The following is a 20,469-nucleotide window of genomic DNA, read 5'->3' on the forward strand; positions in this document are numbered from 1 at the left end:
CTGAAGTTTGTGCTTTTAACTTAATGATTTTCAAAATTTTGTGCATCGGAATGGAGAGCTTGTGAAGAGCTCGCTCTTGCGCCCTCCGCCGGACATCCTGTGAGGGGGGGGGGCCGGGGGTGGTGGTGGTAATGCTGGAGTCTGTATTTCACAGGCCCCCCAAGGGGCTTCCCAGACGGCACTGGGAGAAACACCGCGCTCCACCAATTTCCCTCCACGTGACGGGCCTTTTCCAACTGTTTTCAATCAAGAGACCATCTTTGCTAGAGTAAACACACCTCCACTTTCCATTAGGTGGAAAGTCTGGTTTAAGAGGAAACTGGGACTCAGAACGAGCTGGGCACAATGATTTATTTCCACTGGGATCACGCACACTCTAGAGTAGTTCACTTCCTCCTCGCCAGGTTTTTCAATGTAGCCAGAAATATGCCTATTTTGATACTGAACTCCAGAGAAGATACTCAGCTATGTGGAAGCATTAGGACATTGCATCAATTTATCCTGAGGTGGGTGGGGTGGGAGGGGAGATGTGAAGACCCACAGGCAAAGCCCCTCTGTGGAACTGAACTTCCCGTCCGCTGCGGGGTGACGACTTTCCATCCTGGGGGAAGCACTATTGTCTCTTGTTCCGCCGAGGCCCCGCCAAGGTCTGTTTGTGTCTGGCGGATAGGAAGCTCATCCACACCGAGGAGCACATGCAACGCCGGCAGCCCTGCTTGAAGCCCGGCGTGGAAACGGCTTGCTTCCTTTGCCGTGCACGTCTCTGTAAACACACTGGGGAGGAACTCGGTCCTCTGTGTCCCAAATAAGGTTGAAGAAGTTACGAAGGGATGTCGCTGTAGACCCGCAATTTCTGTTCTCTGGGCAAGTAATAAAAGGGCCAGCGGTGGCCCAGCCGCTTAATCTTGCCGTTGTCCCTTCAGAGGAGGTACTTGGAAGCCTCCAGGGTCCCACCCCAGCTGCCAAGTGCGCCCCCAGCTCTGGACTGAGGACCTGGCAACCACTGCGGCATCCTGCTTCTGACATGTTGCCAGATGCCCGCTGGAGATGTCTGGCGCTGCGTCTGAGAAGAGCAAAGACGCAGGGGGACCCTCTGGGCTCTGTCCCTTGGTGGCCTCACATTCCCGTTTCATCCCAATAAAAAGAAAAAAGCGTTAAAAGAATGCTTTTAAGGAGAAAATATTTGCAAAGCACAAAGGATTGGTGTCCAAAATATAGAGAATGCTTAAAACTCAATAATAAGGAAACAAACAGCCCAATTTAAAAATATCAGCAAAAGATCTGGACACCTCACCAAAAAAGACAAACACGTGAAAAATGCTCCCCATCGTGTGTCATTAGAGAATTGCAAGTTCACACAATAAGGTGCTACTACGTACTTCTTGTAACGGCTAAAATCCACCCAAGGACGACAACAAATGTTGGTAAGGATGCGGAGCAACAAGGACTCCCGTTCACCGCTGGTGGGAACGAAAACGGGGCGCCACTTTGGAAGACAGTTTGGCAGATTCTTACAAAACTAAACATAGCTTACCATATGATCCAGCAATCGCACTCTTTGGTATTTACCCAAGTAAGATGAAAACTTACATCCACACAAAAACCTGCACATGGATGTTTAGAGCAGCTTTATTTATAATTGCCAAAACCTGGAAGCAGACAAGATGTCCTTCAGTAGGTGACTGGATAAACAAACTGGCACATCCAGACAGTGGATTATTCAGAGAAAAAAAAAAAAAGAGCTATTGAGCCATGAAAAGAGATAGAGGAAACTTACATGCATATTACTAAGTGAAAGAAGCCAATTTGAAAAGGCTACATACTGTGTGATTCCAACTATATGACCACCTGGAAAAGGCAGAACTATAGAGACAGTAAAAAGATGAGTGGATGCCAGGGGCGGGAGGGAGGGGTGAATAGGCAGAGCATGGGATGTTTCGGGCAGGGAAACTACTCTGTATGATACTACAATGCTGGATACGTGTCATCATACATTTGTCAAAACCCACCGAATGTACAAGACCGAGAGTGAACCTTGATGTAAACTGTGGACTTTAGTTAGTAATAAAGTGTCGATATTGGCTCATCAGTTGTAAACCAAAAAAAGATATAAAATGCGTGTATAGGATGACTGCAATTATGTAAAACAAAAATAGCAGCTAACAGAAAAGAACAAAGCACAGTCATAATCCAAAGGGAGGCATGCCTAATTTTGACAGGCCCTAAAATAGGAAGGCAGGTTCTGAATAAGAAAATATTTTTAAAGGAAATATAACACCGTGTTAGTGCTCCCTGTATGCCTGGCACCACGTTGGAACGTTTTAACCCTCACAAAAACCCTAGGAGGTTGACGCTCTTGTAATCTTTGTTTACAGGTAAGGGAACTTGCTCAGAGGCCCCGGCTCAAGTGACAACCTTGGGATTCAAAGCACTACATTATACTGCCTTTAAAAATAAGTAGCAACTATGGGCTTCCCTGGTGGTACAGTGGTTAGGAATCCGCCTGCCAATGCAGGGGACACGGGTTCGAGCCCTGGTCCAGGAAGATCCCACATGCCACGGAGTAACTAAGCCCGTGTGCCACAACTACTGAGCCTGCGCTCTAGAGCCCGCGAGCCACAACTACTAAGCCCGCATGTCACAACTACTGAAGCCCGCACGCCTAAAGCCCGTGCTCCGCAACAAGAGAAGCCCGCACACCGCAATGAAGAGTAGCCCCCACTCGCCACAACTAGAGAAATGCCACACGCAGCAACGAGGACACAATGCAGCCAAAAATAAATTAAAAAAAAAAAAAGTAGCAACTAGAGTGAGGTTAGTTGTCCATCCTCACATCCTTCTGTCTGTCTTCCTCTGGCTCTCCTCTCAGTCCCCTGTAACTGTCGTCTTAAAGTTACCAGTGACCTCGTGACTGTCAAGCTCATGGCCATACCTCCTGATCTCTACTGTATGTGGCAACAACGACCATCTCATTCTCAAGGTTTATCTTCCGGTCTTCAGGGAACATTCTCTGCTATCTGGATTCTCCTTCTCAGCCTTCCTTGACGGATCGGCTTTGCCCTCCCCTGCACCCACCAAAATATACATTGGGAACTTCCATTCTCTAGGTGTGTGTTTGGGGGGAGGGAGAGTTGAGGAGTCCGTGTTTTAGTCACGCCCTTCAGGTGACTCTGCTGCAGGTGACCCAAGGCCACACTGTGAGACAAACACTGCATGACCAGGTGTCACTCAAGCACCACAAATTCAGCAAGAGCAAAAGAATCCATGTTCTTTTCTTCCAAACCCCTGCCCGTCCTGGCTCCCTCCCGTCTTCGTGCCCTGCTGCCCCGCACCTGCCCCTGCCTGTTCCTCCCACCCTCTCACCTCCCTACCCAACACTCCTGAAGTCCATCTTCGATGACATTTTCTTTGCCATCTCTTTACCTCTTCACTAAGAATATCTCACTTCTTCCTTTCTGGCCCAGCGGAAATGCTGTCCTTTGGAAACCCTTTCCCAGTTCTCAGCAGGCAGAGTTCACCTGTCCACCCGCTGGGATCCCACAGCTGGTGACCAGGCTGTAGCTGGTTATGCCCCTCGTGACACTCAGCTCCCAGCCAAGAGATATTTGCTAAACAGCTGATGGAATGTGTGCACCAGAGGTGATCTCATTTTGCTAAGAAGACCCAGCAGCAAAAAGGAGAGAGTGAAATTCCTGCACTCGCTCGTAGGACCTGAAAGACACCGGAGAGCGCACCTTTACTTAGAGAAGGTTGCTGTGTGTCAGGGGTCGGCAAGCTTTTTCCATAAAGGCGCAGACAGTACCTCAGGCTCTGAGGGCCACGTGGTCTCTGTCGTAACTGCTCAACTTGGCCATTTCCGATGAAAGCAGCCACAACGAGACAAACGAGTGGCCGTGTTCCAAGAAACTTTATTTGTGCACACTGAAATGTGAATTTCATATCATTTTTTATGCGTCATGAAAACGTATTCTTTTCAACCATTTAAAGATGTAAAAACCATTCTTAGCTGTGGACCGTAGTTTGTCCATCTCTACGCATTGCCGACCTGTGAGCTACGGCTAACCCTGTGTCCTTCAGCACAGGACTCAGTATGCAAGCTTCGTTTTTTGACTAGAAGGCCCGCCTAAGTGAAAACTTTATCAGTACGAGTAGAGGAGAGCCTAGAATCTTGATGACAGAGGACAGAGCACCTGCTCCTCCGCTGGACCAGACACGGTCAGAACCCGGTGCTGCCACCTAGTGCCCAGCCAGCCCCAACTGGGGTCTTTTCTCTCGCCGTTCCCTAAGGACCTGGAAACGTTTCCTGTCCTGTTAGCACACGGTGACAGCTGGGGTTTGTGCTCCTGACCACACCCAAAAAGGACTTCAAATCAGTTAAAACAAAAGTGTAAAGGTAAAGAATTATAAAAACTTGATAAATCACTTAAAGTGAAAAAGTAAGCTTCAAGCCACAGAATTCTAAGGTCATTTAGCTCAGTTTCTACCACTCTTTTCCAAGCAACACTCAGCTTTCGGGTAAGAAAAATGAAGGTCCAGGAGGGCCAGGTGTTCAAGACGACAGAGTTTACGGCAGAGCCGGCCTGAGTCCTGCCTACCTGACCCCCGTGTGGGGTGCCCTGCACTGTCACGCCATGCCTGTGCCATCCTGTGACCCGGGCACAAAGAATTGGAGGAGCCTGGGGGCTAAGAGCGGCGGGTACCAGTCCCAGCCCTACCACTGAACCGCTCTGTACCCTCAGACACTTGGGCGGCCTTCATGCCTCAACCTCCCCAACGGTAAGGTGGAGCGGAGTACCCACCTCGTATGGCTGCAGTGAGGCTGAAATGTGTCTGCCCCCCGCTGGGCATGAAGGCGTTCGCCACCATCACGCATTTCCTGAGCACCTACTGTGTGCCAGACGCTGAGTGCTTTATGTATTTTGCCAGATTCAATCCTTGTAACTATTCTAACAAAGTGGATGTTATCCCCGTTCTGTAAATGAGCCTGAGAAAGGTCATGCGTACTGTGGGTGGGTGCTGAAAATAAGGCTTTACCAGCGCCACCTCTTGTACAAGTTCATCTGATGGAGGCTTCCAATGCAAAAGTGAGTTACCATGTCACAAATACCCAATCCTGATACGCTAGCAAGAATGCGCACCGAGTACTAGGTGACCTGGTGGCATTCTTAACATCCAGAAAGGCTTTTGGGGTGGGTGTGACTGTCACTGTTCCTGCTTGAAGGTGACTTTGCCTCCGTCATTTTTGGTCTTTGGAGTGTCTTTGAGTTGCGGTGGCTGGTAGAGGGAGTGCTTGGGACAATCTATATATAACTGTCAGAGCTTTGCAAATATCAGCAGTGAAGTGTCTTTTCTGTGTGCCCTGCTACTGCATTTCTTAAGTTCTGAAGTCTTAAAATTAATGGAATAGTCACCAAATGCTCAATAGTCACTGAGACATCTGGGGATAATAAAAACCTTTGCAGAGCAAGACTCAGTGTTCCAACAGAGTATGTTGGTGCATGTTTCAAACCTTGGATGTAGGCAACAGTTGCTGCTCCTTGAACTCATCTGAGACAGGCAAACGCTGAAAGCCTAGTTCTAAAAGGCCTGAGGTCTCCCAGCTCTGCAAACTTTCCCTCACCCCTTCAACAGAGATACAGAAAAGAGACATTCTGACTGACCAGGACCCAGCCCATTCCTCTCTCAGGAATCCAGAGGCCCCATGGTTCTTAAGACCATGGGTGCCTATCGCTTTGTATGGTTTAAAAGGTCATTGCCCTGGGTTCAGTGGAGAAGCAGTTGCAGGCCAGGAAGTGGGGCAGGAGGTAAGCACTAATCTGAAGTTGGGGCCTGGCCTTCATCACTGGCGGCATGTCTGTGGCACTTAACCCCTCTGAACCCTGAGTTCCTGATCTGTAAAACAGGGAGGAGGAAGACCCCATATCCTTCACAGTTGTGCAGGCCAATTAGCACAGAGAAAAGTGCAAAGGAAACTCTAAAGTACCATCAATGCGTTTAAGATGTTTATAACAAACTGAGATTGCAATGGCTGAAAGAGGAGACCGCTCAAATTGCTTTTATGGCCAGTTGCCTGCATTCTTTAAGGTTTTGAGCACAGGTTTACAATCTCAATTGTTTCTGCCTTACGTTCAATTTTCTCTACATCAGGTCAAGTGGGCAATGACGTCGGCTTGCTTGCATTGTCCCCGTCCCCCACCAGGTGGCGCCGCTTCCCAATTAGCAATTTCTTTTGGTGAGAGGCTGGCCGAGCGAGACCTTTTACAGTGGATCAAGTTGGAGCTGCAAGAGGAAAAAGAAAGACAATGAAGAGCCACCCAGCCCCCCCACCTCACCCCTACCCCCAAATTTCAAGTAGCAAATCAGGATCTTGGAATTAAGAGCTCTGGAGACTTGAGGCCAGCAGTCACTGAAGAAGAGGTGTGACTGCAGGAAGGAAGGATTTTTGACGCCCACACTTGTGATGTACCCCACTTTCCAGAGCAGGAAAGAGGGAGCCTAAAGCTATCTTGCTTCCAGGATGGACAGACATTTGCATACACACAGAGTTCACGTCATGTGTACCCATGCTCCAATGTAGGGGCTCACAGTTTTCAAAAGAGGACAGCATTTAAGAATTAGGTCAATTTTTCCTGAAACGTGGAAAAGTTATTTTTGCACATATGAGTACAACAGCTGTGATTCATAAGCAGTGGTATACTAAAATACTGATGTTCGATTGACCTTAGGTATCCAAACCGTGCAAGCGGATGGGCGTGCTCTGGGAAAGGATGGTGCTGCCCTCTGCAGGCGGTCTAGGGCACTGCAGTGAGAACACGCCCTCATCTGAGTTTACACCTGCCTCTCAACCTCGGGCCCCAGAGCCCTTCACTCTCATAATAGAACCCAACTTCAGACTGTCTTCCATCCCCGAGGAAAGGTCCAGAGGTGCAGCCACCATGTTTAAGGTCAGGGCACCTCTCTCTTCCTTCATCCCCCAGACCTCAACTCATTTCTCTGGACAGAAATGGGCCCTTTCTATGGGTGGGGTGCGGGGGGGAGTCAGCATTTTTCTTTATCCTTTGAGAGGAAAGATGGAAGGGTTATGGGGTTAACTACTGTCACAGCTTGCCTCCATTTGGTTTCACTGCCTTAACCTTAAATGTTTTTGTAATCAGTATGTAGAATTGAAAAAAGGTGTCCTCCAAGCTCACATGGATGGTGGTGCTCAAGTACTAGATGCTACCTGTTAAAAAAAAAAAAAAAAAAAAAAGAGAGAGAGAGAGAGAAATTATTTTACACTGTGCTTTAATCTTTTTGGAAACTTCTCAGAAAAATTAGATGTTTAGCACTTACATAAAAAATTAAATGTGGATTTGCCTTGTAAGACCTTGTTCTACTTTGGTACTGCAAGGCTCAGCCCATGGATATAGAGCCCATAGCTACCTCCAAATAGATTTACTTTTTGAGCACAAGAAATATTTTGTCCTTTATAAGTGGATAGAGCTGAAACAACTAAGCTTAATATAATGAAGAACTATAGTTACCAGGCTCCTCGCCACCCAGCGAACCACTGCCTTCACACAGACTTAACTCTCGTCCGCACTTTCCTCGTCTCTGAAAACAGAATCACAATTCTCCTCCTGTTCACTGAAACGGAATTCAACTAACACTTGGGTGCCTCCTTGGTGCTACTTCATCCCGCTGGACCTTTCCCACGTATCGTGTAATCCTCACAGCCGTAACTTCTACAAGCTCATCTTCCATGTGGGGAAAACGTGGCTCTGAAGCCCAGGGCTCCTTCCATCCTCCTCCTTCCTGTCGCCTCACCCTAACCGGTCTCTCAACTTCCAAGCCTTCTTTCAACCACCCGACACTTTCAAAAACTATCGTCAACGTATTTTTTCTCTACTTAAAACTTGGCAACTTCCAATTTTTCATTCGATCAACTCCAAATTCTCCAGTCTGGCTCTATTTTACCTACTGAACCACACATCTCGTAACTCTTTCAAGATGCTCCCTCTACGACAGCTGCCTGTGTCACCTCCCGACCTCACAACCCATCACCTCGGGTCCTGTGCCTTTTACACACACCTTCTGCCTAGAGCGCGGCCCCTGGTCCACGCTGGTCCAAACCCCGCCCGTACTGTCACGTCAGGCTCTCCTCCACACTCACCTCCTCCATGAAGCCTCACACAAACCCCTCCAAGCCTACACTTATTTCTCCCTCGCCAAGCCGCCCCGGGCACCATCACAGCATCGGGATGTGGACTGAGGGGCATGCAGGCTGCTGCTGAGAGTGTAAACCACATGGCGAATCTGGGAAAACTGAATACTTGGCACGTCTTACAACCCAGCACTTGCATTCCTAGATGTATATCCCAGGGAACTCTCGCACATACAAGCCAGGAGACCGGTACAAAACTGCTCCTGTTACAAGAGCAAACGAGTGAAAACCACCCAAATGTCTGTTGACAGAATGGATAAATTGTGTGTGTGTGTGTGTATTGTTCTCCCCCAATGCAATGGAATATTGTAAAGTCAGTGAAAATGAATAAACTGAAGGAATGCAACATCAGGACTGTAAAACCAGATGAGTAGAGATAGTCACAGAAGACGAGGTAAAGGGTACCCTTTCTATAAAGCTCAAGAAAAGTAAAAATACACTGTTTGGGGAAGGAGGATGTAAAACGTGAGGGGAAAAGAGGAATAGTGAAATTGATAGTAGTGGTGACCTTGCACAGTGGGGGAAGGAAGGAGAAGGGTCTGTTAAGGGACCCAGGTGATGACACTGGAGGTGTGAGTTAACTGGAGGTGGGTCCATAACTGCCGTGTGTTACGTGTAGGTGCCTGTTTGCTGGCTAACGGAAAAGCCATCAGGGGTCCTGTGATCTTTTCAAACCCACTGCCCAGCTGGGTACAGAGGGAACGTGCGTTAGGTGGCTCAGGACAATCATTCTGAGTGTCCATCACTGCACGGGAACGTTGGGGACAACTGGAGGGGCTGGGCCGAGTGACATCAGTCATCACCAGAGGACATGACTGATGCATGGATACGTGGAAAGCGCCTCCCCACAATCTCTTATAAAATTACTGATTGTGTAAAGACTGACTTGAGACTGGATTACAGAAGACAGAACCAGTGTAATCAAAGGTACTGTATTGGGAGAGTTGCCTGGAAAACAAAATGGTATTAACAAATTTGAGGAAGTAAGTTAGGTCCTCTACGCTTTTGGTGAGGGAGGGCCTGAACCAGAAACACCGCTCTCGGGCGATAAGGACTCTGTCTGAGCCGCCACGGTGCCCTCTGGCACACACTGTGTGCTCAGGAAGCACAGAAGTGCAGACTCTTCGTTCAGCGGTCACACAGGTGACCCACATATTTATTAAGGCTGCTTGTGGGAAACATTTCCAGATGGTAAATAACTTCGGGATTCACTACCCACATTGCAGGAAAATAACGGGTCGATTCTCTAAAAAGGGAAAAAACCCCAAACCCACCAGGTATGATGTCCTCCTATCTTTCACTTGTACAAAATTTGCAATAAAGCACAATCCTTAAGCCGTTTTTCACTTTTTTATTGCTGTTAATTCAAGGAAAAAAGGTTGCATAAAATCCAATCTGTTCTAGAAATATAAGTGGCCTTTCCAGTACATAACATTTCAAATATCAAAGTATATGGTAAACATACAAATAAGGAGAAGGTAACATACCTCCTATGTACAGTACAGTCTTTTAAATCATAAAATAAGCTCCATAAAGTACAACTGGCAAGTGGTTCACAATGCGGTCCAGATGGGGCTTATCAAAACTCTCACGTGAACAACTCAACTGCAGCTCAACAATTAATTTAATAATGTGGTCCAAAAATACCCAGATAAAACAAAATACATTTAATCAAAATAATTTCCTTTACTCGGACTTCTTCTCTTTTTAAATTAAAGCCTTCGTCTACCCCCTTTCACACCCCCACCTTCCTTCCCCTTTAACTCCCAACCCGGAAAGAAGGTTTCAAAATGTACATTGGTGCTATAAATATAAATTCTATCTGTGAAGCATTACACAAAGCTTCTTTCTTCAAGTGTTTCCTTTTGTCTGGCAATCTGTTAGGCTTCTGAACCGAGACCAGATATGATATTCAAGTTCCTCCTCTGCTGCACACCAACGTGACCCCACACAACAAATATCTGTCGATTCTGCCCTGTACTGAGGATGGGGAAACAAACCCAACCCCAAGCCCCTCAACCTGCGACTCTACAGTGGTAGCTGCTCACTGCTGTTGGATGCAGCAGTCCAAACCTACACCCCGTCTTCCAGATAACCTCAGTGCACTTTAGGAAATCAAAAATTACCTGGAAGCAATTTAGTACATAGATAGGCTTTAAAAAAAACTTTTGTTTTTAAACAGCAGCATTAAACTTAGTGATGTGACACTGACATGATTCATACCATCTTAACACACTCAGAATTCAGTCTTTCACATTATAATGAAGCATAGTGGTAAACTGTTATAAAAGTGACTTTGCTACGAGACAAGTTAGGGAACAAATACCTGACTTCTGTAGAAACGCAGAGCTTCTGTTCAGATTGCAATACAGCATACACATTTTTAACACAATGGAACACTGTAACAGTTGGTGTAGGAAAAGAAATCTTGACTCAAGTGTCTCTTTTACATGACACAGTGGTAGACTACAGGTAAAATTGGCTGTTGATTTTCATGACAAACACAAACACACAGAAGAACCACACTCACACTAGTCTGTTCACTTTATGTCTCTCTGAAGCAACAGGCTAAAAAAGTATGATAAAGTAAAAAGTTTGTTTTTTTTTTTTTTTTAAAGAAAAAGCTCTTTGTCCACTTCACATGTCATATTTTCTCAGTTTCATATGATTTTACTTCCTCCTCTCTCTTCCACTTATTTTAATTTTTATTTGGACAACAAGCGCTGCATATATGTATTTACGTGGTGCTGTTCATTACATATATACACACTCTTTTGGGAATGCGATTCTCCCTTATGATTAAGGTGAAACATTCTACCCTCAATTTATATGCAGAGCAGCTTACAAAGTGTGGACAATGCAGTGCCAACCACTCCTGCGGCCACTGGAAAGAGTGAGGGCGGGGGAGAAAAGCGGAGTGTAGGACCAAAGTGAGAAACACTGGGGAAGAAGCAAAGTTTTTTTTCAAAACCATAGGACTGTCACCAGTGTTATTAAAAAAGGTCAAATACACAGTTTTAAAGATTCAGTAAACATTGCACACAGCAAGTATTCAGTGTAAAAAAAAAAAAAAAAAAAGTACGCATCAACATTTTCCTTTTGGTAGTTTGTCTGGATGTTTAAATTACATGTATCATACAGATAAGCCTGTTGTTGTACCAGGAGACCAGAGGCTCAAAAGCAATGCATTCTTTCTTGTTTTGGACATTGGTACAAGAGAAATGAAAAACCCCAACTGCATAGAAATCTAGGAAATGTATAGACAAAGAAACACAAACAAAATACCTTTCCTTTCCTCCCCTCCACACCCCAACCATGACTCCCCACACTTCAGTGTATTAAGTAGGCAAGCTTTACTTGTTTCAGTCTGCAGAATCCAACGTATCATTAGAAGGGGGGAGGGGAGGTGCGTATCTCAGTCTGTAAGTGCCTAAAATGGGAAAGACAGAGCCGCTAAGTCACTGCGTACAATGCAATGCATCACAAACCACTACAAGATATCAAATGGGCATGCTCCTCAGGCGCTGCTCCTTCTGCAACACTCTGACCGCAAAACGGTCCATGAAATGACTTTTAAAAAGTAATAACGAAGTTTGTGCTTTAAGTTCAACCTAAAGCTATCAAACTCAATTTTCCCTTAAAAATGTCAAGCACATACTCCCAAGTCAAGACTTTTTTTCTGTGTGAGATTTGGCAAAATGACAAAAGCCTAATGTGAGTGAAAGGTAACAGTTTCTCAGGTCTACACTGAATTTGGTATCTTACACGTACTTATTTAAGAACAATTTCTTTATTCTGGTGGTAATAATATTAAACTTAGTTTGAATTTCCTTACTCCAAAAACCAGTGCTTAAATATTTTGTTCCTTTTAAAATGCAATAGCACTGAAAAAAAAAAACGTCTGCTGGGAAGGAAGGGTATAGCATGAGGCCAGTTGGTTATGCATAGATAGACCCAAACAACTAAAAATCTTCCATGTCAGATGACTATCACTTCCTAGTTTTTCAGCATTTAAAAATTTTGCTTACTCTATGACATAGGATTGTAGCTTTAAAAAAAAGTGCTGCTAGCAAGAGATTTGCAAATCCCCATTATATTCCTTAAGAAGTGCCTTAATGGTTTATTCCTTAATTGGAAACTGAATTTCTCTGAACTTCCTTGTGCTGTGTGTGTGACCTGTGTGTGTCCACACTAGGTTCTGCCGTTTGCATTTTACGATTTGTCACCGAAAGCACAACCTCCGTAAACAAACACACAACAGCTCTTTCTGCTCCAACAGGATCACCGCGATCACTAGGGGAGGGAGGAGCGGGCACACTCAGAAACAAGTCCTCTGGGAGCTCTCATGATTACCTTGTTGACTGGCCTCCATGGACGACTGCTTACACTCCTGCGCATAGTGCCCGCTTACACCACAGTTGTAACATGAAACGTTCCCGTTCTTCTTGGGCCCCGAACCGCTCGTGTTGGCAACTACATTGGGTGCTGGGTACACAGGATAGAATCTCCCGAATCCTGCCATCTGCTGCATGCCATAGTTGGCTTGGCTCCCCATGACTGGGTCATGCACCAGTCCATTTGCATATGGAGTCTGAGGCAGAAAAAAAGGAAGTTGGTTTCCATTGCTCTGATGTGCTTGGTTGAGGTAGCTGCCATTGCAGATGGATGGCAGAGTAAAGAACGATGGGACTCGGTACATTGGTCCAGGCATTGGATTAGGATAATAGTAACTATTTAGCTGAAGGTTTCCATTGGTCCCACAGCTGCACCTTCGCCCACAGGAACCACAAGGACCTGAGCCCATCTGCTGCGGAGGCAACACTGTCCCGCTGGCGTTCGTGTTTCCCACAGCACTGATGTAAGACGTGCTGTCGCCCTGCGCAGTACTGTGTGTCAAAGCAGGGCTCGGGCTTGGGGCGGGGCCGGGGGTGTGGGTAGGAACCGCGGGGGGAACACTCGACTGGGCCTGGCTGACGCCTGCTCCCGCTGACTGGGCAGACGTTGCCGCCGTGCTGAGGACGGTGGAATTCTGGCTGGGTAACACCCCGGCCGCAAGGGGAGAGCCTGGCAAGGGGTAGGAAGCTGGTGGCTGTACGGCCGAGAGGCCGGCTGCTGGAAGAACTACCTTCACATTGGCAGGCTGAGGGGCTGTCCCCGTGTTGCCCTCAATCTGAGGCACCATTTGATTTAGTCCTGCCACTGGAGATGCAGATTTTGTGATGGGGTCTGTGGCAGCCACAGGAGATCCTGGAAAACTACCTGGATTATGAACAGGAATAAAGGCAGTGTTTGGTGATCCGACGCTCAGACTCCCGGTTGGTTGCTGGGAGAGGTTCACTGTGCAACTCTCGGAAGATCCCGGCGGCGGTGGCAGTTTTAGCCTCTGAATTGTGAGGTGCAAAGCGGGAGTACTACTGTGTGGAAGGAATGTTGATGGAACAGGTAAAGGGGACGCCAGTAATTCAAGGTGCTTTTCTGATTCTGCAGTAGAAGCTGTTGGCCCTAGTACTCCGACGGGGGTTGAGTTCGTGGACTCCCTTCCTGCAGAGAGAGCAACAGGGCTAGGAACAAGCACCCCTATTGTTTTACCATCAGCAGATCTGGGTGGAGGAACGACCACCTCAGACTTCTGGGCACCATTGTGCATGACACAGTGTAAAGTTGGCATAAAAGAAATATGCTGATACTTGGGTGAGCTTAAGGGATCTTCTAAGAGGCTTGCATCGTCGTTTCCTAATGAAGCAATCTGAACAGGTGGCTTGACAGTGACAGTCTGGTTGACAGAACCATAACCTGTAAACCTGGTTGTTGATGGATTTCCAGAATCCTCAGAATTGCTGTCTGTGTCTGAGGGAAACAAACATAAGTAGATGTTAACACAAGCAAAATCTCCCAACCTTCTTGCTAGAAATAAAATTTAAGTATATCTAAAATAAACACTGAAGTCTGGACTAATAAATGTATCCCTAAGCTTCCTGACTACCAAGCTGAACTTCTTTTAATTTTTGGCTTTCTGTGGACTTCACTGTAAACGTATGGAGAGTCTGGAAAAGAGGCAAGACTATGGAAACAATAAAAGCTTGCTGGCTGCCAGGGGTAGGGGCCCCGGAGAAGGATGAACGGGCAGAGCCCGGGGGGTTTTCAGGGCAGTGGAAATACTCTGTGTGATGCTGTAATGATGGATATGTATCATTATACATTTGTCCAAAGCCACTGAAGGTGAACCCTTAGATAAACCATGGACTTTGGGTGATAATGATGCGTCAAAATAGACTGGTTCATCCTTGGTAAAAAATGTGCCATTCTAGGGAGCAATGTTGTTAACAGGGCAGACTATATCTGTGTGAGAGCAGGGAATACATGGGAAATTTCTGCATCTTTCTCCCAATTTTATAGTAAACCCAAAACTGCTCTAAAAAAATTAAATCTTAAATTTAAAAAAAAATCCAAGGAGAGGTAAGAAACAAAACGTGAATGGAGACTGAATGAAGCACAGTATAAAATACAGACCTTTATTACAGAGAAAGGGATCAGTTTTTTTTTTTTTTTTTTTTTTGGGATCAGATATTTTTAACCTTAATCAATTTTAGGCAATTCACTTGATTTATATTCTGTACCACTAAACCTGAGGTCTTCACATTTGTCTCACATAAATAATACAATTTAAAGGAGTTCAATCAAGACTATATTTAACTCAGGACTTCCCTGGTGGCGCAGTGGTTAAGAATCCGCCTGCCAATGCATGGGGACACGGGTTTGAGCCCCGGTCCAGTAAGATCCCACATGCCACGGAGCAGCTAAGCCCGTGCACCACAACTATTGAGCCCACGTGCTATAACTACTGAATCCCGCATGCCTAGAGCCCATGCTCTGCAACGAGAGGCCACCGCAATGAGAAGCCCGCGCACCACAACTAGAGAAAGACCGCGTGCAGCAACGAAGACTCAACACAGCCGAAAATAAATAAATAAATAATTAAAAAAAAAAAAAAACTATATTTAACTCAAATATCCAGAGATAGGGAAGGGAAGAGAGTTTTCTTAGAATGGAATAAATATTCTTACTTTTAAATATTTCAGTGGGGGAAAGAAAATTTAAAGCTACCATTACAGTCATAAAACAAGTGTGCTAGAACACAAGAAGCAGAGCAAATATGAGAGCAGTGCCATTTCTCCTAAAACAAAACAGCAAAGTGGCAGATACAAAATTGTACTGCATTTGTTTTTATTTCTGCATCACTCTTCTGCTTGTAAACAGAAATAACTTCGATCTAGGCTTCCCCTGGATTTCTTGACTTTTGGTATAAAGGGGACAAAAGACAAAATCTAACTCACAATGTTTAAATATCGTAAACCCAGATATTGCAGTACTATGTATAGAGACCATTCAGTTAAATGTAGTGCCTAATTTAACATCTTTCTGCTTACAAATATAAGCAGAATTGCATTGTGTACTTAAAATGTTTATATTTGTTAAGGTAATAACTAGTTATATTCAGCTAAGATGCTAAAATTTTTCGAAATAATACTAAAAACAAATCATACTAGTCTTCCTGGAGAAAGGTTAAACCTGAGCCAACCTACAGAATGTCAACAATGTTATTAATTCAACAATAATAATTTATATTAGAAAAGATTCAACTTATGAGTAAATGGTTCTAACATATACTCTCCTTAATAGCTGAGGAGTTTCTTGTTAAACTTTGCAAAACACAAAGTATCCAAAAATTAGTAACTTATTTAAGGCACTGTATTTATATCTGTACCTTCATACAAGTATAGAGTTAAAAATAAATATTTAAGTTCAAAAGAAGCTGTAACATTTTTCAGATGATCAATTAAATTTCTATAGGAATTGGTCTTTGTTTAAATCTTCTTAAGTCATAGCAAATGGCCCCATGATCCCAAATGGTTTTCTAAGCATTATAAGGACTCACCCAGCTACTTAGAGAGAGGTCCTCCATTTTTGCACTGACTCTGAAAAGTATGAAGTCTTACAACAAAACCCCTTTATGACCAACAAGAACAACAAAGCCCCATGCTTTTCAAAGCAACCTTTTCATGCACTCCAAATTCTAAAGATGATCCACACTTGTTATCACAGTGGACATTTTCCCCCCTGGTTGGTTTCAGAGAGCCCTTAATGATACTTCGTTTAGGGAAGGCTCATTTAGTCACGCGATAACGGAGCCTATCTGAAAAAGGGCAAGCTCCTCTATACAGGCCCACCAACTCACCCTATCTGATGTCAGGAAAGGACTGCTGCAAAGTCATCTAGGCATGCAGATGTACCCTTAATTCTGACAAAGAGGCAAATCTGCGTTGTTAGCTTAAGAGCCATGGATTATTGGTACATCCTACAGAACTGAGCATAGCATATGGAAAGCTTCTCTGTTCTGGATAAGGCATAAAAATTCTCTCATTTAACCTTCATAAGAGCTCTGGGCAGTTACTTTCATTTTTCTTCTTTCAGGAGGAAACTGCAGATCAGAAGTGCAGTGTTGCCTCAGATTAGTAGAACTGGCAGTAGTCACTGCATGCTACATTTGTTATGACTTCAAAATAACTTCAAAGTAAAAACTGGCTTTAACTGTATGTGATGCAGCAGAATCACTGTCATAGCTCCCTAAGATGTGACCTGACGCTATAACACAAAGGCTAAGGTCTCGAAGAGTTGTGGACCGTGCAGGAAAAAGCCACGTGTCTGAAATGCTGTTGTCAAAGGATCTTTATGATCTTTAAGTGCCCCAAGAGAAACCATTTATTACTGCCCACCAGCATGGACACACCTTATAACCAAGACAGTATTACTCAGACGTTTATAGCCAAGATGTTATCAGATAGCATTATCATTGTAAAGAATGACATCCTCATTCAGCATATACATTTTTTGTGTGTCTGTGGACCACTTTTAAAGTCTTTATTGAATTTGTTACAATATTGCTTCTGTTTTTTTATGTTTCCAGTTTTTTTTGGCTGCGAGGCATGGGGGATCTTAGCTCCCGGACCAGGGATCAAACCCCGCACCCCCTGCATTGGAAGGGGGAGTCTTAATCACTGGACCACCAGGGAAGTCCCAACATATACATTTTTGATACCTCATTTCTGGAATGGCAGGGTAAGAACCTCTGACACTCCACTCCTCCATAAAAGCAACAAAAATCCTGGCAAAAACTATCAAAATCAACTTTTTCAGAACTCTGGAAATCAATTAAAGGCCTGCAGCGATGTGAAGAGTGTTTATTAAAGAAAAACAGCTGAATCTTGTAAGAATAGCAACCACTGCAGTATTTCACCTTGCCCTAATTCTTGCTCACATTCTCCATCTCTGAAGTAGCCTTGTAAACGAATAGTCTTGCAACTATAGTAGCGATGAAAACAAGCAGCCTAGCAGCCACTCTAAGAAACATGGATTTGGAACTCTATAAAAGCACCTTCCTAAGGAACCGTCACTATCTGTCTGGCAACTTGAGTTCACTCTGTGTTAACAGCTGCTTACCCACAGGGCATTTGTCACAATCAATCTGCGGCAACTGTTTAACAATTTGGCGGCCTGGGCCTGGGCTGGCATTACCGGTTGAGGCGAACAATAGCCTGACCAAAAAACTTAAAAGGAAAAACTGAAAATGAGATGTTCACAGGGAGCTCTGAAAAGCTTCAATATATTCCTGGGAATCTAAAAGGCCATGCTCATATCTAGGGCTATATACGCATGCCCAGGAGAGACCTAAGAAGGCCCTAAACTCTCATTTCTGGCTGACTCTGAGCCTCCATTTAAGGCAGAATTGAAGACATAGTACATACAGAAAACAAAGCGCAAAATAGCAGACGTAAATCCTACCTTATCAGTAATTACAGTAAATTTCAATAGGTTAAACACTCCAATCAAATGGCAGAGATGGGCAGAATTGCTAAAAAACCATAATCCAACTATAAGGTGTCTTTAAGAGACACTTTAGAGTCAAAGACACAAATAGGCTTAAAGTAAAAGGATGGAAAAAGAGGTACCCTGCAAACACCCAAAAGAGAGCTAAAGTGGCTATATTATTATTAGACAAAATAGATTTTAAGACAAAACTTGTCATTAGAGACAAAGAAGGATACTTATAATGATAAAAAGGGTCAATCCATCAGGAAGACATAAACGTTACAAATATATGTGCATCTAACAATATGCAAGTTTTCAATCTTTCTACATTAACTCCACATTTTGTTGTGACTGTCTTCTTTCTCTTTAATTTCATATGAAGTGAAATAGGCTTAAAAAAATCAACATCACTAGAAACTGCTAAGTCAGTGGTCTACAAGACACCCTTTATACCAATTAAAGTCAATAATGACATTTACAGTAACATAAAAATACTTATGTTTGACTGATTTTAAGAGCACACATTTTCCTCTGACACCCCCAAATCCCTCCAAAGAGCAAACCTCTGTCTTTTTCTTCTTCACTTTCAAAACTTTCTCTTCCATCATGTCGTGGGCTAGACGGAGAACTGTAACTCTCTGAAGATGTTTCTCCACATGTGTCATGTCCAGATCCAATGTCCAAATTCACATCTAAAAATAACGTGATTTTTAAAAAATAGAATTGTTTAGTTAAATAAATTTCTGAAGTGAACCATCAGAAATTAGTTACACCCTTAAATTTTTTTTTTCCAAGTTTTTCTATAATTACCTAAAAAGCTGGCCTCTGACCTAAGTAAAAATTCATTACTGAAGCACAATATTATTTGAACATAATTGACGACTTTTTTTGGGGGGGACAAATGTATTCTTAAAACAAAGGCAGAGGAAAAAATCAATACAACCGACTTCAAAAAATCAGAAATAAGATTCTTTGTAGGATCTGCCCAATATTAGCACATTGAGCCACTTCTTAAGTCTATATATTTTAACTCCTCAGAGCATGTTGTAAAATTCTTTCTTTAAAAGAGTAAATTGCTTCCCATCAAGTAGACTGAGTAACCCCTGAGTTCGAACCAGAAATGATGGACTGGGGGAAAAAAAAAACAAAACAAAACCATTGGGATAGAGTGAGCCAAGATTTGCTCACTAAAATGCAGTGATGACTTTGAAACTCTAAAGAGTAAGTTTCAGAAATGTAAAAAGAAAAATTAAAAAAAGCAGCTATTTCTCAAAATCAATTTATGAAATGATTTTGTTTAGATTATATAGCTAGCAAATATTCTAATCACCAAATGTCATATATTAATTTGCAATTTTCAAAGAACTAAACACATAAATGTAAATCTATACTGAACATAATTTTCCCTTTCTGACAATCCAGGTGCTTCAGAATTGTGTAGAGTCTTTGGAATTTTTATAATAAAAAAATATGTGATCCTTTGGAGTCAGAGGTGTGGCTGGAAGGTGAGGATGAAATAACTATGCCAAAGGCTATTCCACAAATTGCCCTTTTAAACAGAGAGACAAACTGTTTTATTTATCATGTCTCAAAGAGATTTTAAAAGCAAATATACTGCAAAAACACAGAGGATGAACAGCACTGACTGCTTTGGGGAGAAGACAACATGGAGGGACGCAGTGAGGGATTTATTTTGTTCCCTTTTGTACCTTCAGAATTTTGAACTACATAAATGTATATTACTCAAAATAGAAGTTAAATTTTAAATTAAAAATAAATAATACTTATCTTTAACTGAGTTATTTAAAATTTTCAGCTTCAATATAGTATCTACATTTATGATATGTGTGATGGTTCTATTAAAAAAAAATCTTAAATATATCTTAAGTTTACTGAATGCTTAAAGGTAATCACCTACTTAAAGGTAATTCCTTAGTATTTCAAAGGGGAATTAATAAATAGAGGGTTTTCCCTTTAAGTTGGAGCCAGCAAACATCTGAGCTATACTAGACAATAAGACAAGTTGTACAAAGTATTGATATATATATTTATAGTCGTACTCTATAAATATAAATATATATGAATCAGTGACATATACAGAGAACAAAATAGACAGCAAAGGTTAATCTTGAATCAAAAATCCTGAGATTGTACTTTCATAATATTTAAAAATAAAGAAATAAAGGAATTAGAGCCTGAGATGTTATCAAAATTTCTTATAGATAGCTAGTAGGAAGCAGTCACATAGCACAGGGAGATCAGCTCGGTGCTTGTGACCACCTAGGGGGTGGTACAGGGAGGGTGGGAGGGAGACACAAGAGGGAGGGGATATGGGGATATATTTTTATGTATAGCTGATTGACTTTGTTATAAAGCAGAAACACACCACTGTAAAGCAA

At 43.4% G+C, this 20,469-nt stretch overlaps 1 protein-coding gene across 9 annotated transcripts in view; it reads right to left on the reverse strand.

Moving 5' to 3' along the window:
* Positions 1 to 210: 210 nt before the first annotated feature.
* Positions 211 to 20,469, reverse strand: part of ZCCHC2 (zinc finger CCHC-type containing 2) — a 57,119-nt gene continuing 36,860 nt past the window's right edge. Inside the window, exons 12-16 of one of the 9 annotated variants that reach the window (XR_014233822.1) lie at positions 18,634 to 18,762; positions 12,557 to 14,050; positions 11,561 to 11,633; positions 7,109 to 7,222; positions 211 to 6,279 (exon numbers count right to left, since the gene is read on the reverse strand). Coding sequence is in view for 3 of the 9 variants with exons in the window: in XM_082352978.1 (XP_082209104.1) it covers positions 11,566 to 11,633; positions 12,557 to 14,050; positions 18,634 to 18,762 (1,691 nt within the window). In the remaining 6 variants the exon portion in view is untranslated. The other 8 variants (XR_014233824.1, XR_014233825.1, XR_014233826.1 and 5 more) reach the window with 8 other exon arrangements.

Source organism: Balaenoptera borealis (genome assembly GCF_965194805.1).
Source record: "Balaenoptera borealis genome assembly, chromosome: 14".
Classification (NCBI taxonomy): domain Eukaryota; kingdom Metazoa; phylum Chordata; class Mammalia; order Artiodactyla; family Balaenopteridae; genus Balaenoptera; species Balaenoptera borealis.